This window comes from Malus domestica, chromosome 01 (genome assembly GCF_042453785.1).
Source record: "Malus domestica chromosome 01, GDT2T_hap1".
Classification (NCBI taxonomy): Eukaryota; Viridiplantae; Streptophyta; class Magnoliopsida; order Rosales; family Rosaceae; genus Malus; species Malus domestica.
In genome coordinates this window covers 22,255,977-22,278,573 of record NC_091661.1, presented here as the reverse complement: position 1 = coordinate 22,278,573, position 22,597 = coordinate 22,255,977, and the positions used below count along the sequence as shown (strand labels likewise).

Below are 22,597 nucleotides of genomic sequence, written 5' to 3'. Positions count from 1 at the left end.
AGAAGATAAGATGAAGCACAATTTTCAATTTCTGTATTGATTTCAACCACACATTGCAACTGAATTACAAAAGCATATATGCTTTGCAAATGCCAGATGGCGAAATGCAAAACAATCTAACAACTTATAAGTTCTATTACAATTTTGCCCTAAAAGTTAACATATTAACCCCAACATTTATTTAATATCAAAACTGATCTCAAACCATAACAATACTCCCCCCTTTCGACAAAACCTTGTCCACAAGGTTCAGACTTGGAAATCTGGAAACTTCATTGTAAAGGTTTCATAATCATCCCAGGTGGCTTCACTGTCATCATGATCAACCCATTGAATCAGCAATTGGACTCCTGCAACAGTGCCTTTCTTATACATCATGCGAGTTAGAACAGCCTTAGGAATAGCTTGGAACAAGCCATCATCAGTAACTTGTGGAAGAGTGGCACCATCAACCACATCAGTACACAATTTATTTTTAAGCTTGCTCACATGAAACACTGGATGTATTTTGGTACCCTCAGGGAGTTTCAATTTGTAGGCTACAACTCCAATCCTTTCTAATACTTCATAAGGTCCAAAGTAGCGAGGTTGAAGTTTATGATACTGGTGTGGTGCTAAGGACTGAAGCTGATATGGTACTAGTCGCAGGTAAACCAAGTCACCAACTTCAAACACCCTTTCGCTCCTTCTCTTGTCAGCTTGAACTTTCATCCGGTTTTGAGCCAAGTCAAGGTTATGCTTGAGTACATCCAGGATCCTATCCCTCTGTTGTAAGAGTTACTCCACTGATTCCACACGTGTAGACCCTTCTTCGTAAGGACAGATATGTGGAGGAGGGTAACCATAGACCACTTCAAAAGGGGTAAAGCCAGAAGAAGTGTGATAAGAGGTGTTAAAACACCATTCAGCCCAAGATAACCATTGCACCCATTTCTTCAATGGGCCTCTAACAAAACACCATAAGTAAGTCTCCAAGCATCTATTCAACACCTCTGATTGACCATCACTTTGTGGATGGTACCCCGAACTTATTGACAACTTAGATCCTTGCAATTTAAAAAATTCCTTCCAAAAATTGTTCAAAAAGATGGGATCGCGATCACTCACTATAGAGCTTGGCATGCCATAGAGCTTAAACACATTATCAATGAAGACTTGGGGGCCACTGTGGCAGCACTGTAGGGGTGAGCTAAAGCTATGAAATGGCTATATTTGGACAGCCGGTCGACTACCACCATTATGACAGACTTGGTTTTACAGAAAGGCAAGCCCACAATAAAGTTCATGCTTATAGCAGTCCACACCTTACTCGGAGTAGGTAGGGGTTGTAAGAGTCCAGGAGGAGACACTGTTTCAAATTTGTTTTGTTGACAAATACCACATTGAGACACAAAAGCTTGGATATCCTTATTCATACCCTGCCAATAATACCCTTTTTTGATCCGGTGATAAGTCTTTAAAATGCTCTGATGTCCAGCTGCACGAGTAGAATGATACTCCTCAATAATCTTCTGTCTCCATAGAGAAATCAGACTAAGTACAATTCGATGCTTGTAGCACAGAAACCCATTGTCCAGAGTATATTTGGATGCAACTGAAGCCCCTGGTGTACCGTGGGTGGGAGGGAGCACTTCCCTGGTCTTGGCAATTACCCATTCATCCTTCTCGATATCTTGCCGGAGCTCGTCTAACCACCCAAAGTAGGGGTAGGAAATGGCAGCACAACTCATCTCAATGGCAGAAACTGGAGGGTCATCAATATCAAATTGTAGTGTTTCAGGAATTCTCAAAAGAGCATCGGCCACCACATTATCATTGCCCTTCTTGTACTGTATCTCATAATCAAACCCAATGAGCTTAGAAACCCACTTCTGTTGGAAGGAAGTATTGGGCTGTTGACTAAGAAAATACTTAAGACGGTTGTGGTCAGTCCTTATGATGACGTGTTGCCCTTGTAAGTAATTTTGCCATTTCTTTATTGCATGAACTATGGCAATAAGTTCTCGCTCATAAGCAGAGAGGGCTTGGTTCTTTGGGCCTAAGGCTTTGCTTGTATAAGCTATGGGTCGTTTGCCTTGCTGTAGGACTGCCCCAATGCCATTCCCTGAGGCATCACATTCTATCTCAAAGGGCTGTGTAAAATCTGAAAGAGCTAATACTTGCGGAGACATCATAAGGGATTTAAGATGGTCAAATGCATCCTAGGCAGTGGCATCCCAAGTAAACTCGTCCCTCTTAGTTAAATTGTACAGCGGCTGACATATTTTTCCATAGCCAGGGATGAACTTCCTGTAATAGCCAGTAAGCCCAAGGAAACCCCTTAACCCTTTCACTGTCTTTGGAGGAGGCCAATCTTTGATAGCCTATAACTTAGATGGATCAGCTTGCACCCCATCTGGAGAGACTACATGGCCTAAATACTCCACACAATTCTGCCCAAAAGAACACTTAGAGTGTTTGAGAAATAATTGATTCTGTTGTAAAACCTGAAACACCAATTGCAAATGGTGCAAATGATCTGTCCATGTCTTACTGTAGACCAAAATGTCATAAAAAGACGAGAACAAATTTTCGCATAAAAGGTTTGAATAAATCATTCATGAGGTTTTGAAATGTGGCCGGAGCATTAGTAAGCCCAAAAGGCATTACTGAAAACTCATAGTGGCCCTCATGAGTACGGAATGCAGTTTTCTCAACATCTTCAAGACTCATTAGTATTTGATGATACCCGGATTGAAGATCAAGTTTAGAGAAGTAGACTGCACCAAAGAGCTCATCAAGTAAATCATCAATAAGTGGTATTGGATACTTGTCCTTCACAGTCAGTGCATTTAGCTCTTGATAATCAATACACATACGCCAAGTGCCCTATTTCTTCTTATCCAATAGGACATGGAAGGAAAAAGGACTGTGGCTGGGACGAATAAACCCCGAGTCAAGTAATTCTTGCACAGTTCTTTCAATTTCAGTCTTTTGCATATGACCATAATGATATGGCCGCAAATTTGGAGGTTTGGCGCATGGAACCAAAGGAATGTGGTGGTCATGACCCCGAGAATGTGGGAGCTTAGAAGGTAACACAAAGATGGCTTCGAAGGCCCCAAGTAACTCATTTAGTTCGTGTGATTGTTGAGGAGATAATGCAGAATGGTGCAAGAACTGACCCTCCATAGAATAGAGGAAGAGACCCAAATGAGAGTTAGAAAACTCTTTATCCAAGTGTTGCAATGAAACTTCCTGAATAAGTGGGGCAGTAGATGGGCTGTGAGTTAGTTTGTAGTGCTGAGCATTGGCAAAAAATTCCATGGTCAATAGTTGGACGTCCCAAAGAACAGGACTTACAGAAGACAACCACTGGACCTCAAACACCACGTCACAACCACCTAAAGGAAGAGAGTAGAAGTCAACTACACAATTGTACCCTCCCAAACAAAGGGCAGTGTCCCTACAACAACCCGAGCTCCGGACTATTCCTCCATCAGCGATCATAACCTCAAAGGCTTGAGTACTTTGTGCTTGGCGACCCCATTTCTTAAGCAACCGAAAATCAATGAAATTATGAATACTCTCTGAGTCCAATAAAATCTTGATAGATTGTCCAAGAACCACACCATCAACCTTCATAGTTTGAACAGACTGTTTAGCAGTTGTTCCATAAAAAGCACACTCACTTAAGAACATTGCCAATAACTCAGGAGAAGCATCATCAACATCAGTGAATTTACAATGAGCATTAGAATCAATAACATCCAACATGAGTAATTGTTTGAGGCCACATTTATGCCCCGGAATCCATTTATCAAGACAAAACCAGCAATCTCCTTTGTCACTTTTCAATTGAATCTCGGCATGAGTCAATTTCTTAACAGGCACAGGACCAGCTCGAGGACCCGCAAGGGCAGAAGGAGGAAGAAGTAGCGGTTGAGGTTTAACAGGGATAGAAGTTCGAGGTGCAGTTGTTCTGAGCTCAATAAGTTTAGAGTCTAATTGCCCAGAAATAGAGATAGCCTCATGTACAGTTGCCGGTTTCAAAAGCTTAACATCAAACTTCAATTCACGTTTTAATCCCCCAAAAAAACAGCTCTTAAGTAGAATAGGCTCAATTCCAGTGGTACGATTGGCTAATCTACGAAATTCCACAACGTAATCGCGAAGGGTACCTGTTTGCCTCAATTTGAATAATGCCTCAGCATTATTCTCGAACTCATTTGGGCCAAATTCCCTACAAAAAACCTTAGTGAACGCCAACCAGTCCGGAGTAGATGTGAGACAATCCATCCATTGAAACCACTGCAATGTTTCCCCTTCTAGATGAAAGGATGCAGTGAGCACACGTTGGTGCTCCGGAATGTTGTAGAATGTGAAAAACTGCTCCACTTTGTAGATCCAGGCGAGTGGGTCATCACTGTCAGAAAAACGAGGAAAATCCACCCGCTGTGTCCACTGAGTTCTATGAGGATGCCCCCCACCCAGCCAATTGAGGTGCCGATGAGGTGGATGTAGATCCAAATCAGGAGGAAGTGGAGGAGGTGGAATGGGTTGAGGCATAGAAGTGTCACCGACGCCTTGAAAAGAAAACTCACATGGAAACTGCTCAAAGTACACCGGAATGCGACGATCGAGATGAGCGGGAAGATTGGACTCCAAAGCAGAGTGCACATAAGTCTTCACCACATCGGCGATGATAGATTGAAGATCTGCAAAAGAAGCTTCCAGAGAAGAGAGACGAGCGTCCATGGTAGCAGAACGGGTAGCAGCGGGTTTACGGGGCATACACGGAGGGACCAGGATCGAAAGGTGATACCAATGTTAGGTACTCAAGCCCAAGGGAAGAGCCCAACCCAAAAGACTAGTCCAATAGGTGGGAGGACCTCAAGGACTTAAGAACCTCTACACTCCCATAAGTGTAGTCAATGTGGGATCATAACATTACACCACCCTTCGGAAGACTCGACGCCCACGGCGGTAATCACGTCGCCCAGTCCCTCGTCACTAAGTCCCTTGGAGCCCATACTCCTAAGGCGGTAATCACGATGCGGCATGTCACGTCACCAAGACCCGCATCGTTGGGCACCTAGGCTCTGATACCAATGTTAGAGATCAAACCTCTAGACCTGCTCAACCAAACCTTGCAGCTAGCAACAATGGGGAAAAGGGAATTGGAGAAGATAAAATGAAGCACAATTCTCAATTTCTGTATTGATTTCAACTACACATTGCAACTGAATTACAAAAGCATATATGCTTTGCGAATGCCAGATGGCGAAATGCAAAACAATCTAACAACTTATAAGTTCTATTACAATTTTGCCCCAAAAGTTAACATATTAACCCCAACATTTATTTAATATCAAAACTGATCTCAAACCATAACATAGAGCAATTGTTGTACAGCCTGTTAGAGACATTTCGACTTGCTAGACATGTCTGCTTGTTAATCTCATATGCAGTGGAGCGCCCAATGGCGCTCACCTGAGATAGAGATGGGCTCGGGGTTGGATTAGAACTGAAATTTGTTGTTTTTGGAGAAGAATGAGGAGAGCTCGAAGAAGAAAAAGAAGATAGGAGTTGGGAGAGGTGGTTGAGTCGTTGTGCCAATTTTTTCACTCTATTTTTAAGGAGAGATAATTTAGAAATTTTGTACATTTACATGGGTGTTTAGAAAAATATTAACTGTGGGTGTCCAAAGAACCACTCTAACATTAATAACTTGGGCGTTCAAATATCTCACTTTTTATGAATATTGTATCTTTGTCGGATAAATTTCATTACAAGAAACGCTCAATTTCTTAATTTTTATTTGAAGATCATCTATGCCAAAAGTAGTTGTAATGGAAGATCGTTTGGTCATCTAAAAGTATCAAATAAATAGACATTATTGTCAATTTATTCTATACAATTGAATGCACCAATGATATGTGATTTGAATTATATTTTATAAGAATGATCTTGAATCAAGATTAAAAAATTGAGCGTTTGTTATTATGTAATTTGTATGGTAAAATGCATTATTCTAAAGGAGTAGGATATGCGCATTCTACTCGTGAGACATTCATGTATTGTCTCCTCGAAAAATGTAATTATGCACTTTACTTTGTATAAACTTATTTTTTTATTTGCTATATTTTTATAAATTTGAAGTGCTTCATGATTTTTTTAAAGGAGTTTTAACAAAACACTCCCGGTACTGTTCACTTTTAACGAAAAATCACATTTATACCTTTCCTTGGTACTATTTACTATACCTTTAAAAATGATTTTTCATTAAAAGAGAAATTTTTTTGAACTTTTCGTTAGTTTTCTTTATTTTTAAAGTGATAATAATAATTTTTATAAAAATATAATATTAATAGTACTATAGAGAGGGACAATTTGCTAGGGTTTTGAGACATGCAGAGAGAGAGAGAGAGAGAGAGAGAGGGCGCCGGACAGACACATGCAAGGCGTGCTGATTAAGAGGAAGCGCGGCGGAAAGAATATATAGTACAAGGACCACAATATCAATATGTCAATAACTACAACTACAACATCATGCGTTGTACTAGTACTAAGTGTTCTTTGCGTGTTTAATTCGAGAACAAACAATATATAATTATTTTCTTAATTTTGATAAATACATATTTAAAAATGAAGTGAAAGAGAAGCACGTGAAACTGCAGCACAAGCAGCAGCAGCAGCAGCACAGGAGGAAGCAGCAGGCTCATGATGGATGGTGATTCTCAATGTAAACTAAAACTCGGAACAGACTTATATGGTATTGGTATACTATTACAGTAGTACCTTGCATCAATCAAATAAAGATGTATAAGTTTTGGCTGTATATTCTTATTATTAACACAAAGAGTCACAAAAAGTATACTCGTATTATGTAAGCTGTTTTTTTTTAAATCTCAAAATGCTGCGTGCGTGAATGTGTAAGTGTGTTTACGTGTAGTTCGAGGCGTATACAGTGGCGGATCCAGGAAATAATGTTTGGGGGGTTAATAAGGATAGCGCGTAGCGCGCAAATTTTTTTTAACAGAAACGGCATGCATATCGTCTGGTATCGAAGGCCATTCGATCCCAATACAACTTTGATTGGAGAAGGCTCATGGGATGCAGAGACAAATCAACTGTCTTGTGTTGCATTCTGCTTGCTTTACTACTCGAACATGTTCTCATTTTCTTGTGTCACCGAAGACATGGTAATGGAGATTTCTCCCTTGTTTTTCTCGGGCAGGGTGAAAAGTCATCCAAGATTTCGACCGACTCATCATCTTCATAATCTGTTTCTTCCTCCTCAGGTATTGTTGGATCGTCTTGTACTTCATCAGAATCTCTACTAATATCATCATTAGAATCATCATCATGTTTATCAGTTTCTTCCAACTTGGGCATTACTAGTGATTTATCCCTTGATTTTCTCGGGCACAGATCATCCAAGATTTCGACAGATTTATCATCATGGTCTTCATAACCAGTTTCCAAATTCAAGCCTCCCCTGCATTCTTTTCCAGCATAAGGATCGTGAGAGCTAGACGTGCCAATTTCCCACTTTTCCTGATCCATAGCTCTAGCTCCTTTGGCATGGCCGCCTTCCCAACAATAAAAATGAAAATAACAAATCATGAAAAACACAATACTCGTGTTGGTGATTGTTCAACAAGAATTACCTTGAGGTTTCCTGCAGTATGGACAATCGGGAAGACCAGTAGCATGGCAGGGGTTCTTTCAGACCTTTCGTCGAACACTTGGTGTGCAGCCAAGGGGTCTCACCAGCAACTCCAAGAGGTCGCACCAGCAGCTCCAAGGGGTCTCTAAGGTTGTTTCCATGGCTTCCAAGGGGTCATGCGACCCCATTGACCCCACTGTGGATCCGCCTCTGGGCGTATAGAAGCACTGATCATCACAAGCTTACAATTATTCCGATCCGGGATTTAAATTCTCTCATTTCCTCTTTTCATTCCTTTCTATTCATTTCTTTCACACTCTCTATTTTATCTTTCTTTTTCTATAAAAAATTAATATAAAATATTGACGTGACTTAACCATGACCATTCAAATAAAAGAGGAGGAAAGAGAAAGAAAAAAGAGAGTATATAGAATCCTACTTCCTCAACTCCTTGCTATCACTTACTTTCATTAATTTTTTTGACCTAATGTCAATATCAAAGGAAAAGGATCCTCATCCGATCATTTTCCTAGGGATCTTAAGAATTCCGTACTCGTGTCCGTTCATCATACATCATGCGGTCAGAAGAAATCATTTAAAATTTAAAATTCAAATATAAATAGTACCTAACGAAAAATGACTGTACGATGTACGATGAACGAACACGATTGCAAAATCCCTAGGATCCCTAGGAAAAGGATCCGGCGCGAGGATAGATCTATACCCAATATCAAGGGTGGATCCAGTTTACTTTTCTTTCTTAATGATTTTGTGGTAGATCTATACCCTAGTAGGAAAGTGTGGTCGGTCGATCATGCGACTACACAACAGTGTCCACATACGATACAAATTCTATATTGCAAAAGTAATGAAGTGAATTCTAACAATATTTACAATCGCATCCTCGTAATAAACGTGTTAATTTACTTGTTATAATTTGAAGTTTTACATGAAAATATACATCTATTCGCAAAGAGATGTGATCTAAAAAAATGGAATTGATTTGTTTATAACGAAGAAATAAATACTTCAATATATGAACCATATATAATGAACGTATAAAAAAGTGCAACCCTTGAATAAGGGTTACATTGATCTCTTTAAGGGCGGAGCTAGAAAAGTTATACATGGATGTGCGAATTTTAATTTTCTGTTTGAGGCAGGCTAATTTTATCAAAGAAGGCTGGACTAGTTTTGAATTAGACAACATTGGCATTTAAAATTACATGTTTTTTTCTTTTTTCAAATTCCAAAATTTACCTTAGGGTATAGCCCACCTTATTCGTTTTCTCTTTGTAAGTGTTACAACCATTCAATACATGTTGAAATGTATTATTTGCTTGTTTATAAATAGGTTTGCAGTCAAACATATTGCTTTCATTCCAATTCCATGATTTGAGAGTCTATATAAGAGAGATTTTTTTGTGTGATGACGGGACTGAAAACAACTGTCATCACAAGAGATCCTACTTGCTTTACAATTATACAAAACAAGTTGTATAAATCATGGTTGATTTACGTATATTAGCTAATAAGGTATGATTAATCAGTCGATCAAACGGCTATAACCCGCTTGCATACAATACAAAATTTATATAGTATAGAAAAATCTTAATACTGTTATGATCAACGGTATTTGTTTGTGCAAGAGTACATAATACAGACAGACCCAAGCACAGGCACCACCGTCCATGTAAATAGTATAAAGAAAAGTTAGAAGAGGGTTGGAGTAGAATCTAACCGTGAGACAGATAGAAACATACAAACAGGACGGGGCAAGCAAATTAAACCACAACAGAGGAGGGAAAGGAGGTCGACTCTGATCACTGCACAAAACCAAAGGCTCAACATTTCTGACACCAGGATTCCCACACTTGTTGCTTCCAACACTCTACGATAAAGTTTTATTTATTTATTTCCACTTTTAATATATGGGGTTTCTCTCCTTTTTCCTCTTTTCTTTTTTCTTTGTTTACCAACTTCTCCATACAAGGAAAGTGAAGCCTTGAAAGGAAGAAAATTCTTGCAGCCTTCCCTAGACATAGAAAGATAGATCGCTCTCCTTTCATCACCCCACACCCCCACTTCACCTTTTTTGACTACTCTCTCTCTCTCTCTCTCTCAATAATACATGCATTTTTGTTGCTTTCCAAGTGGGCAAATGGGGGTGTTCCATGTTCTAATTAGGTAGCAACATCTGAAAATTCATTTTTCTCATCCCTAGCTAGCTAGCATTCGTTTTGATTGTGTCTTTTACAATAATTATATATTCTTAGTTTAATTTTTAGCTATATTTTATATGTTTTTGTTTAATGTTACCAATGGCATGTTCTAGATTAACATTTGTCCTTATGGTTTAACTTTTGTGATAGTCTTGTATACTGAAGAAGCATATATATGTAGAAGAGGAAGAGTAGTGTTCCTGCTTTCTGTGCCCTATGCCAAGTATCACACTGGCTTATTACTAATTTTGAATTCTAGTTCTAGTATATTGTTTAGACAGACAACAATTGGTCAGATTGCAGGATTTATTAAGTTCATGAGCACAAGTTTTTCATACTTATATTTAGCGGACGGTGAACTGAACTAATTATATATATATATAGCTTGGCCACGTTCATTTCAAAGGGATTTTAACTTGAAAAACGTACATGCAAGACCTTAATTAGAAGCACGAAGCCAAGAAAGATAGCTGGAACAGTAGTATCAAAAAATGAAATCACTCTTCTTGTCGCTTTTGCACAACGGAATCACTGTAGTAGAATATATAGGAACGTCCTCTCGTATGAACACGTACATTTTGCAAGAACTGTCTCTTATATCTGTTCATACTTTTGGAATTATCGCTTGAAGGTGCATGTAAAGATGCTTTTTATGTGAATGCCCCAATTCGTGTCCCCTTTTAGCTAGAGCTTAGATGGGTTTGCTCATGATTTTTAAGTCAACAAATCCCAGTTAACATTCTAATTAATGAGAAATAAAAATGGTTTTTCTTTGTTCTTTATTTCTGTTTTTCAAGGAGATTATATATTTGTTTCAAGACAAAATAATTAATTTGTCACCAGCTGTGAGAACACTATCTTCGTTTACAAGTGTTTTGTGTAGGTAATATTCTAGATTTTTATTCTTTCTGTCAAGTAGATCATATATTAGATTAAATTACCAAAATAATATTTTCTTTTAGGTCAACATTACCAAATACAATATTTAAAGACTAGCTAGTTATATAATATGTTACCCCAGCTAGGAGAATATTTCGGTGACTCTAACTTTGAGAAATATTAAGGAGACTTTTTAAAAAATGAGATTCTTCATAGACTCTTTGTCGTCTTACGGTTTAATATTAATTCTCCTGCCAACATTATAAAACATTGTATAAAAAATATGAAGTAGCAGAGAGTTCATAAAAAATTCAACTTTTGAGAGAATCTTCTTATTAATATTTCTCCTATAACTTTTCCATGGAAAGAACCAATCGAGTTTTCTAGAAAAAAGTTTCCATGAAATAGCCAATGAGTTTGCTACAAATTAAAGTTAGTTCATGATATGTTTCCAAATTATTTAGATTGTTAGAATCAAATCTTATCTTTGTCAGAGTTTTGAAAGCTCTATGCCGAGGAATCGCTTTCCTCATTTTATAGGGAGATTATTTCATTTCCTTTAAAATAATTAATCATCTCCTTCCTTCCAACTAATATACAAGGAACTTTATAAGGAATGTGTGGTTTCAATTCTTGTAGTTACTACCAATTAAGAATTTAGAACGAATGAGTATGATTCTCGTTTATTTGTTTACTATCAACTAATGAATGAGAAAAATAAATATATTTGGGTATCTCATATCATACACGAAAAGTTAAGATATGTAATTAACATAAGTTTTTTATTTTATTTTTATCCCTATTCAATTCTTCATATTCTCATTTCTTTGGATTCTTATTCATTTGCATGATATATTCACATTTCCTAAGTTGAATTTTAACCATGGTTCTTTCGTGTTTTTTTTTGTTTTTGTTTTTTTGGTGACGGCCACTAACAATAACCCTAAAAAGGTTATAGAACAAAACAAGAAAATATTTTCTTGAAAAGCACGGTTTTCTTCGTGCTCATGTTCATGATGGTTATCTACAATCCACATCAATGGTAATATCAGGTGATTACCAAAAAAATAAATAAATAAATCAGGTAACCAAATAAAAGATTAAAAGGCAATCCTTTCCTCTTTCAACGCTTGGTCCTTTCGAATGGTCGCTTCATGGTTCGTCTACTAGTGGATAACATACAAAGCTATCTTGGACTACTCTGTTAATAATTACTTTCTTCTACTGTCTTATTTTAAAATATATATACACATTGGTTGGACAATGCTAGCTATTATTGGCATTTCCAATTCTAGTTTCTTGCATTTCAAAATGGGTATTTGTAGGTATAGTTTCAATATTGCACTCATAATGCAAGTTAGAAGGTAGCAGAGAAGTGTGAATAGTAATTAATTAAGGAAAATTCTACCTACTCTTTAATAAAAATTAGGATTTTTATCATAAATGGTTCCTGAAATTGACCCTAATCATCAAGATGGTTCTTAAAATTGAAAATCAATCAATGTAGTTTCTAAAAATAGGTGTCTCAAATCCATGTCATCCTTCCGTCACAATCCTATTAAAAATTGTGTTAACTGCTGATGTGACACATAAATGGGCACCATAAGTCTTTTTTTCTTCTCACAAATGGTCCTTGAATTTGACATGATGGTCCACTACATTAAAACGGTCCTTGAAATTGACCCGCGACATCAAAATAGTCCCTAAAATTGAAAATTGATCAATGTAGTCCGCAAGTAAGTGTTTCAAATCAATGTAGTCATTCCGTCACAATTTTGTCAAAAAATTTATTATGTGCTGATGTGACACATAAATGAGTCACACAAGTCTAATTAAATTAAAAAAAATTACAAATAGGCTTAATAATGTAATAGTTAATAAAAAATTGTTAACCCAAAAATCCAGTCCTACAATCACCTCCAATCCCAGTCCACATTTCTCTACCTCTTTCACTCTCTATTCTCTAAAGAAAATCTCAATGCACCCATCTTTACACACTTCGACATCTTTCACTGAATTGAACCTTGATCGAGATCACCTTTGGTGACAGCTTGGCCTGTTGGCAACGACTTATGGGACATCACCATTAACATTTAGGCAATTAACATCTTCACAACCTTAATCTTGGAGAGTTTGTTTGACGCTTCCTTGGTGGCTTGGTGATGCAAAGAACGACAAGATCTGCCTTGAGATAATGAGGTTATAACCGACGTGTGTCTATTGTTGGTTGACAACTATTTCCACACCCCTTCTTAGGCCTTGGTTAAGCCTTATGCCTTTGAGAATTTATGGAAGAGATCTCTCTTTGGAGTAGGCTCTACTATAAGAAGAAAAAAATTTCATTGTGCAAAAAGGTATTTAGACAATTTTTTAATTAATTATTAAACCCACATCAGCATATAACAATTTATTTTACATAATTGTGGCAGAAGGATCATATTGATTTGCGACACCTATTTTCAAGGACTACAATGATTGATTTTCAATTTTGGGGACCATCTTGATGATGTGGGTCAATTTCAGGGACCATTTGTGATAAAAAACCCGTAAATCTTATGGGGCCCATTTATGTGCCACACCAGCACCTAACATAATTTTTAACAGAATTGTGACGGAAGGACCACATTGATTTGCAACACCTATTTTCAGGGATACATTGATTGATTTTTAATTTTGGAGACCATCTTGATAGTGAGGGTCAATTTCAGGGACCTTTTTGTGATAAAAACCCTAAAAATTATATTATAATCATCAAAGTTTGTCTAATGTTACATGATAATGTTGAGGTTATAGAATGATATTATTTATTACTTTACCAACGTTAATTGTTACACCATGAGCATCTTGTTATAATAATATAATATACACGTAAGTTGTTATTAGCGGACGTTATGGAATCACCCATTAATCATCATCATTCATTTTTGGACTCTCTACCTTGACGTTTAATGGTGTTACAACATGATGTAGACATTTAATTAACATTTGAATTACAAGAAATGTACAGTTACATTATAATCATCAATTAAAGTTTATAGTTGAAGGCATAATATGGGAAAACTGAAGCATTTGTCCCATTGAAACTTTGGTCCTTGAACTAAAAATGTATAAGTATTGGTTTCTGAACTTGTCGCAATGTGGAACAATGGTTCTTTTGGGTAACATCGTTAGAATTTTAATCTAAAATAAAAGGTTTAATTAACGGGGCAAATAAGGGATAAAAGTTCTAACGGATTTACTCAAAAGATATATTACTTCACATTATAACAAGTATAGGGACCAATGCTCCAACTTTCTCTACATAATAATGGTATGGTTTTAGTTTATAATTAACGTCGTAGTATACCGTTATAAGATTGCATGTTATGTGTGAACTGTGAACATGGTTACATTAAACACTGTTCGATTAAAGGGTACCAATATACTCTTGTTCTTTTAAAGTTACCGTAGACTAATCATTTATTGATTCTATAATTATCATTAGTTGGTAGATATCGATGTGTTTATATATTTAAAAGAGACCTAAACTTGTTGTTTTTATACATCAGTTGGTTAAGAAAGTATATGAGGTCTGGTGTTCGAATTCCTTCTTTGTAGTTTAAATGTATCTAGTGTAAATTATCCTATCATTTGTCAAAAAAATTTATAAAAAAAAAAAGTGCAAGGCACACGCCAACCAGTGTTTAGTTTCAGAAATAGTCAGTTTAAGAAATAGTGTAGTACCTGTACTCAGCTTTAAAAATAGTTATTTTAAGAATAGTTAGTGTTCAGTTGAAGAAATAGGAATAATACCAACGTTCAATTTAAGAAATAGTAATAGTATATGTGTTCATTTTTCAGAAATAGTCGATTTTCATTTTAAGAAATAGTGTTATTCCCATGTTCAGTTTCGGAAGTAATCGGTTTAAAAAATAGTCAGTGCTCAATTTAAGAAAAAGTAAAGGAGAGGAGAGTGTGTGTGTGTGTATGATGGACACGCGGGGTCCCGTGCGTCAAGTTTTTATTACTTTTTTATTTTATTTTTTATTATATTAAACTTGTGTCCATTTCATTAAAATTTAAGTCATTTTCATTAAAGTTTAAGCAATTTTCATTAAATAAAGTTAGTAGATAGTTTGGTTAATAAAAAGTTTGGAAAACCTTTTTTTTATGAAAGCTCCCATGATCAAATTTTTTAAGAGATAGCTTGTCAACATACTCATGCATGATTTGAGCAATATAAAGGTAGCTATAGCATGCACACACAATATTTGGATGTTCAATTCATATTATTATTCTTTCTTAAGAGAAATATTAAAGAGACCCTCTTAAAGTGGGATTTTCGAGAGTATTCCATCAGTTTTTGGCGACTTTCACTTTCAACTTAATTCACCAACTCCGTGCCCTTTACACCTAATCATTCCTAAGAACAGTTGCCACAGCCCCCGTGCGCCTCCCCCCTCCCCCCTGGCGGCCATCTTACCACTGCTGCTAGCATGGAGTTAGCCGGGGCTTCTTCATCGAGTCCGGTCATGATCGCACACTCGACGAAAGAGCTTTACAAGCGCCATTGCCCTTCTGCACTCACTCATCTCATGTTTTTTTGCACAATGTTCTATAAAATTGGCACGAAAAAATGACGTTAAACTATATGAGGTGTCAGAGAGTCTATGAAATGTCCTACTTTTGAGAGAGTCTCTTTAATTAGCATTTCTCTTCTTGTTAATTGAACTTTATCAAGTAAACTGATCCTAAGAATGATATCACTGTATAACTGAAATGAAATCAGTGATGACCATATGGTAGAAATACGAAAGAAGGACAACATATTCTAACAGACCCCTGCTTTTATACGTCAATACTAAAATTTATCCTGTTGATGGCCAATTTGGATAGCTAAAGAGATTCTCGTTGGATATTGACTATTCGTAGAAAAATCGCATAAGGTTAGAATATCATTGGAAAATTTGGCATTTGGCGTTTGGTCTTCAATAAATGAGGACATTTCACCATGCTACGTACGTAGTACCCTTAAACCCATGGTAAAGCAAGAAACAAGAGATAGTTAATGACTTAATCATTTGCCATCAAAATTAAATGTCTCGTGTAAAGGTTGGTCCAAAGATATATTTACATTATTGTTAGAATTATTTTTAAGAGACTTGTAGCTCAGTTAAATAAGCACATTTTTAATGTATTTAGAGGTCTCGAGTTCGATTACTCCATCCATTATCACATGTATAAAATAGAAACTGCTAGGATTAGGCCAAATTTTGTGGCTTATCTTATAACTTTGTGTCATCTTGTTTCACAAAGGAATACTCCTGTACCAGCTAGGGTTTCTTACCCGTATATTAAAAAAGCTTATGGGCATTGTAAAAACTCTCAACAAGATCAATGATACTCAAATATCAATATTCCGTTGGATACGGCAGTGATGACATTGATTTTACATACATTCTAGCAGTTTTGCCAGTTTGCAACATTTCTTTTCTTTTCATCAGCTTTCCCTTTCTAATAGTTCTTTGCTATATTAATCATGAATTCAATCACTTCAAAGCAATCTGTTTGCTTCTCGCACATTAGATTTATATAATTAGCTTTAAAGATAAGAGTTTTTTTTTTTTTTGACAAACGATAGCCTCAAAAAGCGACCGTTTTCGCTATCTCTATCCATTTATATACTTATCCACACTAATGACCGGAGCAATCTAGCGAAGATCACAAAAAGCGACCGTTTTCGCTACCTAGGATCTATCTTGCAAGAGAACGGAGAATTAGATGGAGATCTCAACCATAGAATACGAGCTGGATGGATGAAGTGTAAGAGTGCATCCGGCGTGTTGTGTGACCGTCGTAGGCCACTGAAACTCAAGGGAAAATTTTATAGGACGGCAATAAGGCCAGCGATGTTGTATGGCACAGAATGTTGGGCGGTGAAGCATCAACACGTACACAAAATGGGTGTAGCGGAGATGAGGATGCTTCGTGGGATGTGTGGGCACACGAGAAAGGATAAGATTGGGAATGAGGATATCCGAGGTAAAGTAGGAGTAGCCGAAATTGTAGGAAAGATGAGAGAAAATCGGCTCCGATGATTTGGACATGTGCAAAGAAGGCCGACTGACGCTCCGGTTCGAAGATGTGACTACGGGACAGAGGTTCAGGGCCAAAGGGGTAGAGGAAGACCTAGGAAAACTTTGGAAGAGACTCTAAGAAAAGACTTAGAGTACTTGGATCTAACGGAGGACATGACACAAAACCGAGCGCAATGGCGTTCTAGGATTCATATAGCCGACCCCACTTAGTGGGAAAAGGCTTTGTTGTTGTTGTTGTTGAAACGATAGCCTCAAAGATAAGAGTTTGGAAGTTCTTAGGCGTAGAAAAGAAACAAATCGATCTAGTTCTACACTCGGTATACAAGCGTTCGACTTAAAATCAGACGCAATTTTCTCAGATTCATGTCTACAAGCACTTCATATTATACTAATATCTATAACATGTACATTATATTATAAATGAGTAATATTAAAAGGGTAATTCTAAGTGGAGCTAGCATTACTTGGCTCCACAAAGATTGTGGAGCAACTTCTTATCAAAATAGTTTGTGGTCGATTGAGCAAATTTCGTGCTTGATTGAGCAAATTTCATGCTTAGTTTGTAGCAAATGAATAGACCGTTTGTCATAATTTTACCGATTTCGACCATCTGTTTTTATACAATTTAATGACTAAACGATCTTATATTTTTATAGAAATACTCTTTACATAATAACTTATAAATATGAATAATTTCAAATTTATAAACATGAAATTTGCAAACCGGCTACAAACTACTTTTGAGGAGTACTTCAAAACCTTTAGCCCAGTTTTGTTCTTGACTATGGGATGCAACCTGTATGGACAGAGAAGTAAAGGTGGGATATTAGGTAAAGCCAGCAACGTGTCATAGATTATTCTAAATTTAAAATCTAAACAAAAAGCGGGTTAAGCACAAATCTCTGTTGGTGAAGCAAAATAGTAATTATAATGAATTTTAGTAATAAAATATGTGTGAAGGGTATGGAAAAAGGAAAAAGAAAGATATAAAGATTAAAGAGGAAGTGATGGTGCAAAAAGAAAAAGATGATAAAATTATGGTATTTTCTCCCTTTTCTCTTTTAGGTCACTTTATATATTTTTATTTAAAAAGGAAATGAAAGTAAGGAGACGGATGAAGGAATCCAAGTCTTCCAAGCACTCCCAGACAAAGTGAGCTTCAGAGAAGAGAAAAGCAAAGTTTGCTTTACGACCCAGAAAAGGAGATTTCAAACACCGTAAGGCCTAGCTTAGGAAATTGCGTGGTTATTAACCCAAACCACAGACGAACCCTATTTGCTCTCTCTCTTGGTCTCACTCCTTCGTTTCTCTCTCCTGGTTGGCTTGGTGCCTATATTTAGAGGGCAATAGATGGGGGTGCAACTCCAACCCCACATTCTTCCTCCTTTCACTCTGAAAATCCCATACACAAGAAAAGAAAAAAAAAAAAAAACCCACAAAATATTAGGCTCTACCCCTTTAAATACCCAAGTTTAGCCCTCTGGTTTGCTTGTTTTATACCAATTCAAATGGGTCTTCCTCTATGCCTGTGGGGCTTTGAAACTCCATTTTGATTATGACCCAGTTCCCATCATTATCCCATTTTTCGCTCTCCCCCCTTCTCTCTCTCCTAAATATAAGCCTCTCTCTGTCTTTCTCTCTCTCTCTCTCTCTCTCTCTCTCTCTCTCTCTCTCTCTCTCTCCCCCCACTACTGCAGCCTCTCCTTGTCTTACCCTCTATAGCCATGGCAAAGCTTCCCCGGTCTAGCTTTACCTACAAAATCTTATTCATTCCAAATCCATGCATAATTTGCTCTCCCTCAAAAACCCATGTTACAAAAAAGAAAAAAAAACACTCATTTTTATAGCATACGCATGCATACCTGCTCATATTCATGGAGAGTATTAGGATGTTGGGTTAGCATTAGATTAGGTTTAGGGTTGAATATTTTCTACAAACCCTAGCTGGTAAATATGTAAGAACATATATACCTCATCAATTGATCCATGTAGGTTTGTTAATTAGTCGTATATATGTAACTAGCTAGAGTGATTCACGCATACATACATATACATGTATATATATATGTGCCTGGCTCCCTGTATGCCATTTGCAGAGTTCCACCGAACATCGATGGCCTCCGTGGATGGCGTATGAGGAGCCATGCATATAAAACCCATGTCCATGGCTGTGTCTCTTCATCTTGTTCTATTTCTTCTTCCTCATTAATTTTGCAGATAGTTTCAAAGCTTTTGTGTAATGTTTTATTTTCATTTCAAGGATTTTAGCTAGAACTAGCTAGATAGGGATGTTATGGTCATGTTGGAGTATTTGTAATATTATTCCACAGGGGCAGCACCGTAATTTAGAAAGTATGGAGGCAGATGTTTCTGATCAGAAAAGGTACTTTATCTTCTTCTTTCTCTCGTTCTTCTCCTTCATGTGGATGGTTTAGGGTTTTTTTCACCATGGATGTGATGAGATGAGATGCTTCTACTTTTGCAGAGAGAATTATTTTGCTTTTCTGAAATATAGATTTGTCATTTTACTGGTTGTCACATGTATTTTCCATGAGACTTTAATCATTTCACCATACACATGTAACGAGGGGCACTGGAAACCAACAAACTGTGGCAAAAGCTTTGGCCCAAATTACGGTAAAATTAGAAGCTGGTTCTGGTTAAAAAGAAGGTCGAAACCTGACACAACATGGAAGTTACAACTTACTTTCAATGTTGCCCATCAGATCAGATCAGATTACTCTCATGAGCCGTGACACATGACACCAAAATCCATCCATCTTGTTCCACGCTTGTCTCATGGACATTTCTCATGACCTCTCTGGTTAATAAACTCAAGGGAGCTATATAATTTGTTTTTTTTATTTGTTTTCTCTGTGTTTTGTCTTTTAATTCGCTTAAGTTTTGTTATCACAAGAGATCCATGAAGTATTAGATGATTATTATGTAATTTCAAAGCTTAAACATTCTTTAAACAATAAGAAACTCTTTTTTTTAATTAATCGTGCAGATAAGTCCCATTAATCCAATCTAGTTATCTATTGTTGAATAGATCATATGGTTTGTCTAACCATTCGGACAAATTACATTTTAATTTAGATTTATAAATCTAATTCAAATTTAGGGTTTACTAAATTAAGTTATGGTCTTGGCGATTAGATTGCATGACATTGTCCATTATCATTTTTCTTTCTCGACAAAGAAAAAACAAGATTTTCAGGACAACGAGAGATTTCAGATCTTTGAGTTTTGAGACCACAATATCAAATGAGTTCAGATTAAAGAAACCCCAAAAAAAAAAAAAAGAATAAAAAGGTAAAAGAAACCAAAATATTAAAAAAGCTTTGCCTGATCAATAGTCCCTTTTCCTTCGAAAGAGGGATGGCGCTACACACATTTTAGACCCGGACAAGGAGGTTAATCTGACATACTTCTCTACTAAAAATATATATTAAATAGAGATGTGATAAATTTTCTTTGAGAGTTATTGGATTTAAAGGCTCTAAGTAGGGCAGCATTCACTAAAGAAAATGCTAACATTAGCCATTCAATAATATGGAGTAATTTTAGATTTTTTGATTATATAGATAAGATTTTCCTAATTCCCAGACATATGATCACAATAATAATATTCCTTGTCGTGCAGCATGCGCACAGCTAACTAGTGGATCAGTGAGCACATCTTCCCATCTGTGCTATACAACGAACGAACGTATAGAGAAGAGAAAAGAAAAGAATTTAAGTTTAAGCTCATCTGCGTTGTATGTATCTAGGTCTAGCTAATCTCTCTCTCTCTCTCTCTCTCTCTCTCTCTAAAGTTGTAAACGCAAATTAAGAGTCACACATGACACAAACAAACGTACGACTGGCGAGGGCTTGAAGAAGAAAAGTATGTATGTATGGATTCCAGGAAAAGCAAAAGTGTTTTTTTGCAGCAGAGAGGATTATCATCATGCTATTAGGAATCTCATACATACATACATACTACAAGCACAAAAAAGACTGGACCACCTCTCTCTCCCTCCCCTTCTCTCTCTCTCTCTCTCTCTCTCTCTCTCTCTCTGTCTCTCTGTGAATATATATTTTATATATCTTTTCACCAATTGGCTAGCAGGGAATATATAGCATACGGTCAAAGCAGGTCAAGAAGAAAAAGGACATTTCGTCAGGCAAAGAGATGGACCACCTTGATGAGCTTCCCTCCTGGGAAACGCAAAACCAAAACCAATTACTGGGGATTTTTGGAAATTGGATTCCCATATATTTAAATTTTCAATTTAAGTGCATGCATGCCGTTGCCATACACACAACCAACATTCTCCTGGGATTGGCCAGCCTAGAGGCACAACGTCTTAATTAGCTTAAATTGTGAAAATAAAATTGTAAAAGTATACTTATATATTATTATGAATCTAGGAATAATGATATAGATGTAGGTATGTACATCATGTAGAAAAAAAATTTCATTGTGCCCGAAATACAGATGCATGGTACACCACATGTCATTATATAATTTGAGAGAAGTTTTATTTTTAAAGTTGCTAATTTTTTAACAGAAGTATCTCACCACTTGTATAATGACACGTGTTGTATCACCTCGTGTTCCAAACACACTGAAATATCTTCATCATGCACTGGCTAGTGGGGACCTACATAGCTACCTTCTGGGTTGTATATGTGTAGACATTGTACACTCGAACTCAGGAATAAGATTCTTTCCCAACTTTTTTTTTACAGGAACCATAGGGTGGTATTCCATTAATTAGTGTCATTTGGTATATTGTTCTGGTGACCAATAGTTTGATCTGAAGTGAATTTGTACAATTAAACAAACAAGAGTAAACCCCTAAAAGACTGCAACAAACACAAACACACAATCCCCAAGCGCACAATTGTCACCAATATTGTCGGTCACAATTAACAATAGACGCAACAGAGTTATACTGACAACGACATCGATTATCGCTGAAGAACGGGATCACATAAAATCATTGCAGTAGAGCAAGATGTACATAACTCATAATCCAAAGGCGAAGACCAATTCGGCCATCACAACATCGCGACCACAGGTCCACAGTACTCGCAAGGCGAGGCAAAAACAATTTACACTACTTCGGAGAGGGAACCACTAGTCAACTCATCTCAGTGGAGGACAACTATACACTAACTTCGGATTTATCACAGTTTTGCTCTTTTTTTCTTTCTTGGGGGTCAATGAATGATCTTTTTATGGAATTAGTGACCAAACTCCAATCAATTGCATTGGTATGAAAGAGAATCCAAGAAGTACTGGATTCTTTTTCGGATAGGCCCTGAAAGGAGAAGAAAGGTTGGAACGTCAACAGGCATATATTATTGAATTTAATTCACTAGACTTGATAGTACCCATTTTTAGATTGTCCAATGCCAAAGTCACTGAATGGGTAATTAGTCGCCAATCCCTAAAGCAGACTATGTAATGTGCTTTATTTGCTAGATTACGGGTGAGCATTTTATAATTAGTCTAAATTTATATCAAGGTTCATGATCATGCCCATAAACCAGCAAAACCCTATATTTTTATGAACTGGTCATTTTTTTTTTCACGGCAATTGAGAAACAAGACATATATATATGGCCCCCAACAACACATATCCATATAAGATTACATGTTCTCTTAGATTGATATTGTCTCTCAATATCTATACGCGTTTATATTATCCGATTATAAATTTGGATCACTGAAAATTAGCCTGCTTGTGTGTCATTTTTTTAATCGAGTGTGGCAT

The 22,597-nt window shown here is 36.8% G+C and overlaps 2 protein-coding genes, 3 long non-coding RNA genes and 1 other non-coding gene across 6 annotated transcripts; 3 read left to right on the top strand and 3 right to left on the bottom strand.

Moving 5' to 3' along the window:
* Positions 1 to 249: 249 nt before the first annotated feature.
* LOC139188819 (uncharacterized) lies at positions 250 to 711 on the bottom strand. The gene has a single exon (XM_070806700.1). The coding sequence runs from the start codon at positions 709 to 711 to the stop codon at positions 250 to 252; it is 462 nt and encodes a 153-aa protein (XP_070662801.1).
* A 2,157-nt stretch (positions 712 to 2,868) lies between these two features.
* Positions 2,869 to 4,737, bottom strand: LOC103432885 (uncharacterized). The gene has a single exon (XM_008371098.2). The coding sequence runs from the start codon at positions 4,735 to 4,737 to the stop codon at positions 2,869 to 2,871; it is 1,869 nt and encodes a 622-aa protein (XP_008369320.2).
* A 1,878-nt stretch (positions 4,738 to 6,615) lies between these two features.
* LOC103432345 (uncharacterized) lies at positions 6,616 to 8,027 on the top strand. Its single transcript, XR_011582891.1, has 3 exons — positions 6,616 to 6,754; positions 6,935 to 7,283; positions 7,414 to 8,027. It is a non-coding gene; the product is annotated as an uncharacterized lncRNA (long non-coding RNA).
* On the bottom strand, positions 6,845 to 7,928 carry LOC139197456 (uncharacterized). Its single transcript, XR_011582893.1, has 2 exons — positions 7,653 to 7,928; positions 6,845 to 7,574 (listed from the first exon to the last, which is right to left on the bottom strand). It is a non-coding gene; the product is annotated as an uncharacterized lncRNA (long non-coding RNA).
* Positions 8,028 to 17,875: 9,848 nt separating the features above from the next.
* LOC139194116 (uncharacterized) lies at positions 17,876 to 21,563 on the top strand. The gene is made up of 2 exons (XR_011578841.1): positions 17,876 to 20,602; positions 20,944 to 21,563. It is a non-coding gene; the product is annotated as an uncharacterized lncRNA (long non-coding RNA).
* On the top strand, positions 18,894 to 18,981 carry MIR160E (microRNA MIR160e). The gene has a single exon (NR_120874.1). It is a non-coding gene; the product is annotated as a microRNA MIR160e (primary transcript).
* Positions 21,564 to 22,597: the final 1,034 nt, after the last annotated feature.

Bases quoted from the DNA above. Each gene is read 5' to 3' on its own strand.
- LOC139188819 (XM_070806700.1), bottom strand. From the start codon at position 711: ATGAAAGTTCAAGCTGACAAGAGAAGGAGCGAAAGGGTGTTTGAAGTT.
- LOC103432885 (XM_008371098.2), bottom strand. From the start codon at position 4,737: ATGGACGCTCGTCTCTCTTCTCTGGAAGCTTCTTTTGCAGATCTTCAA.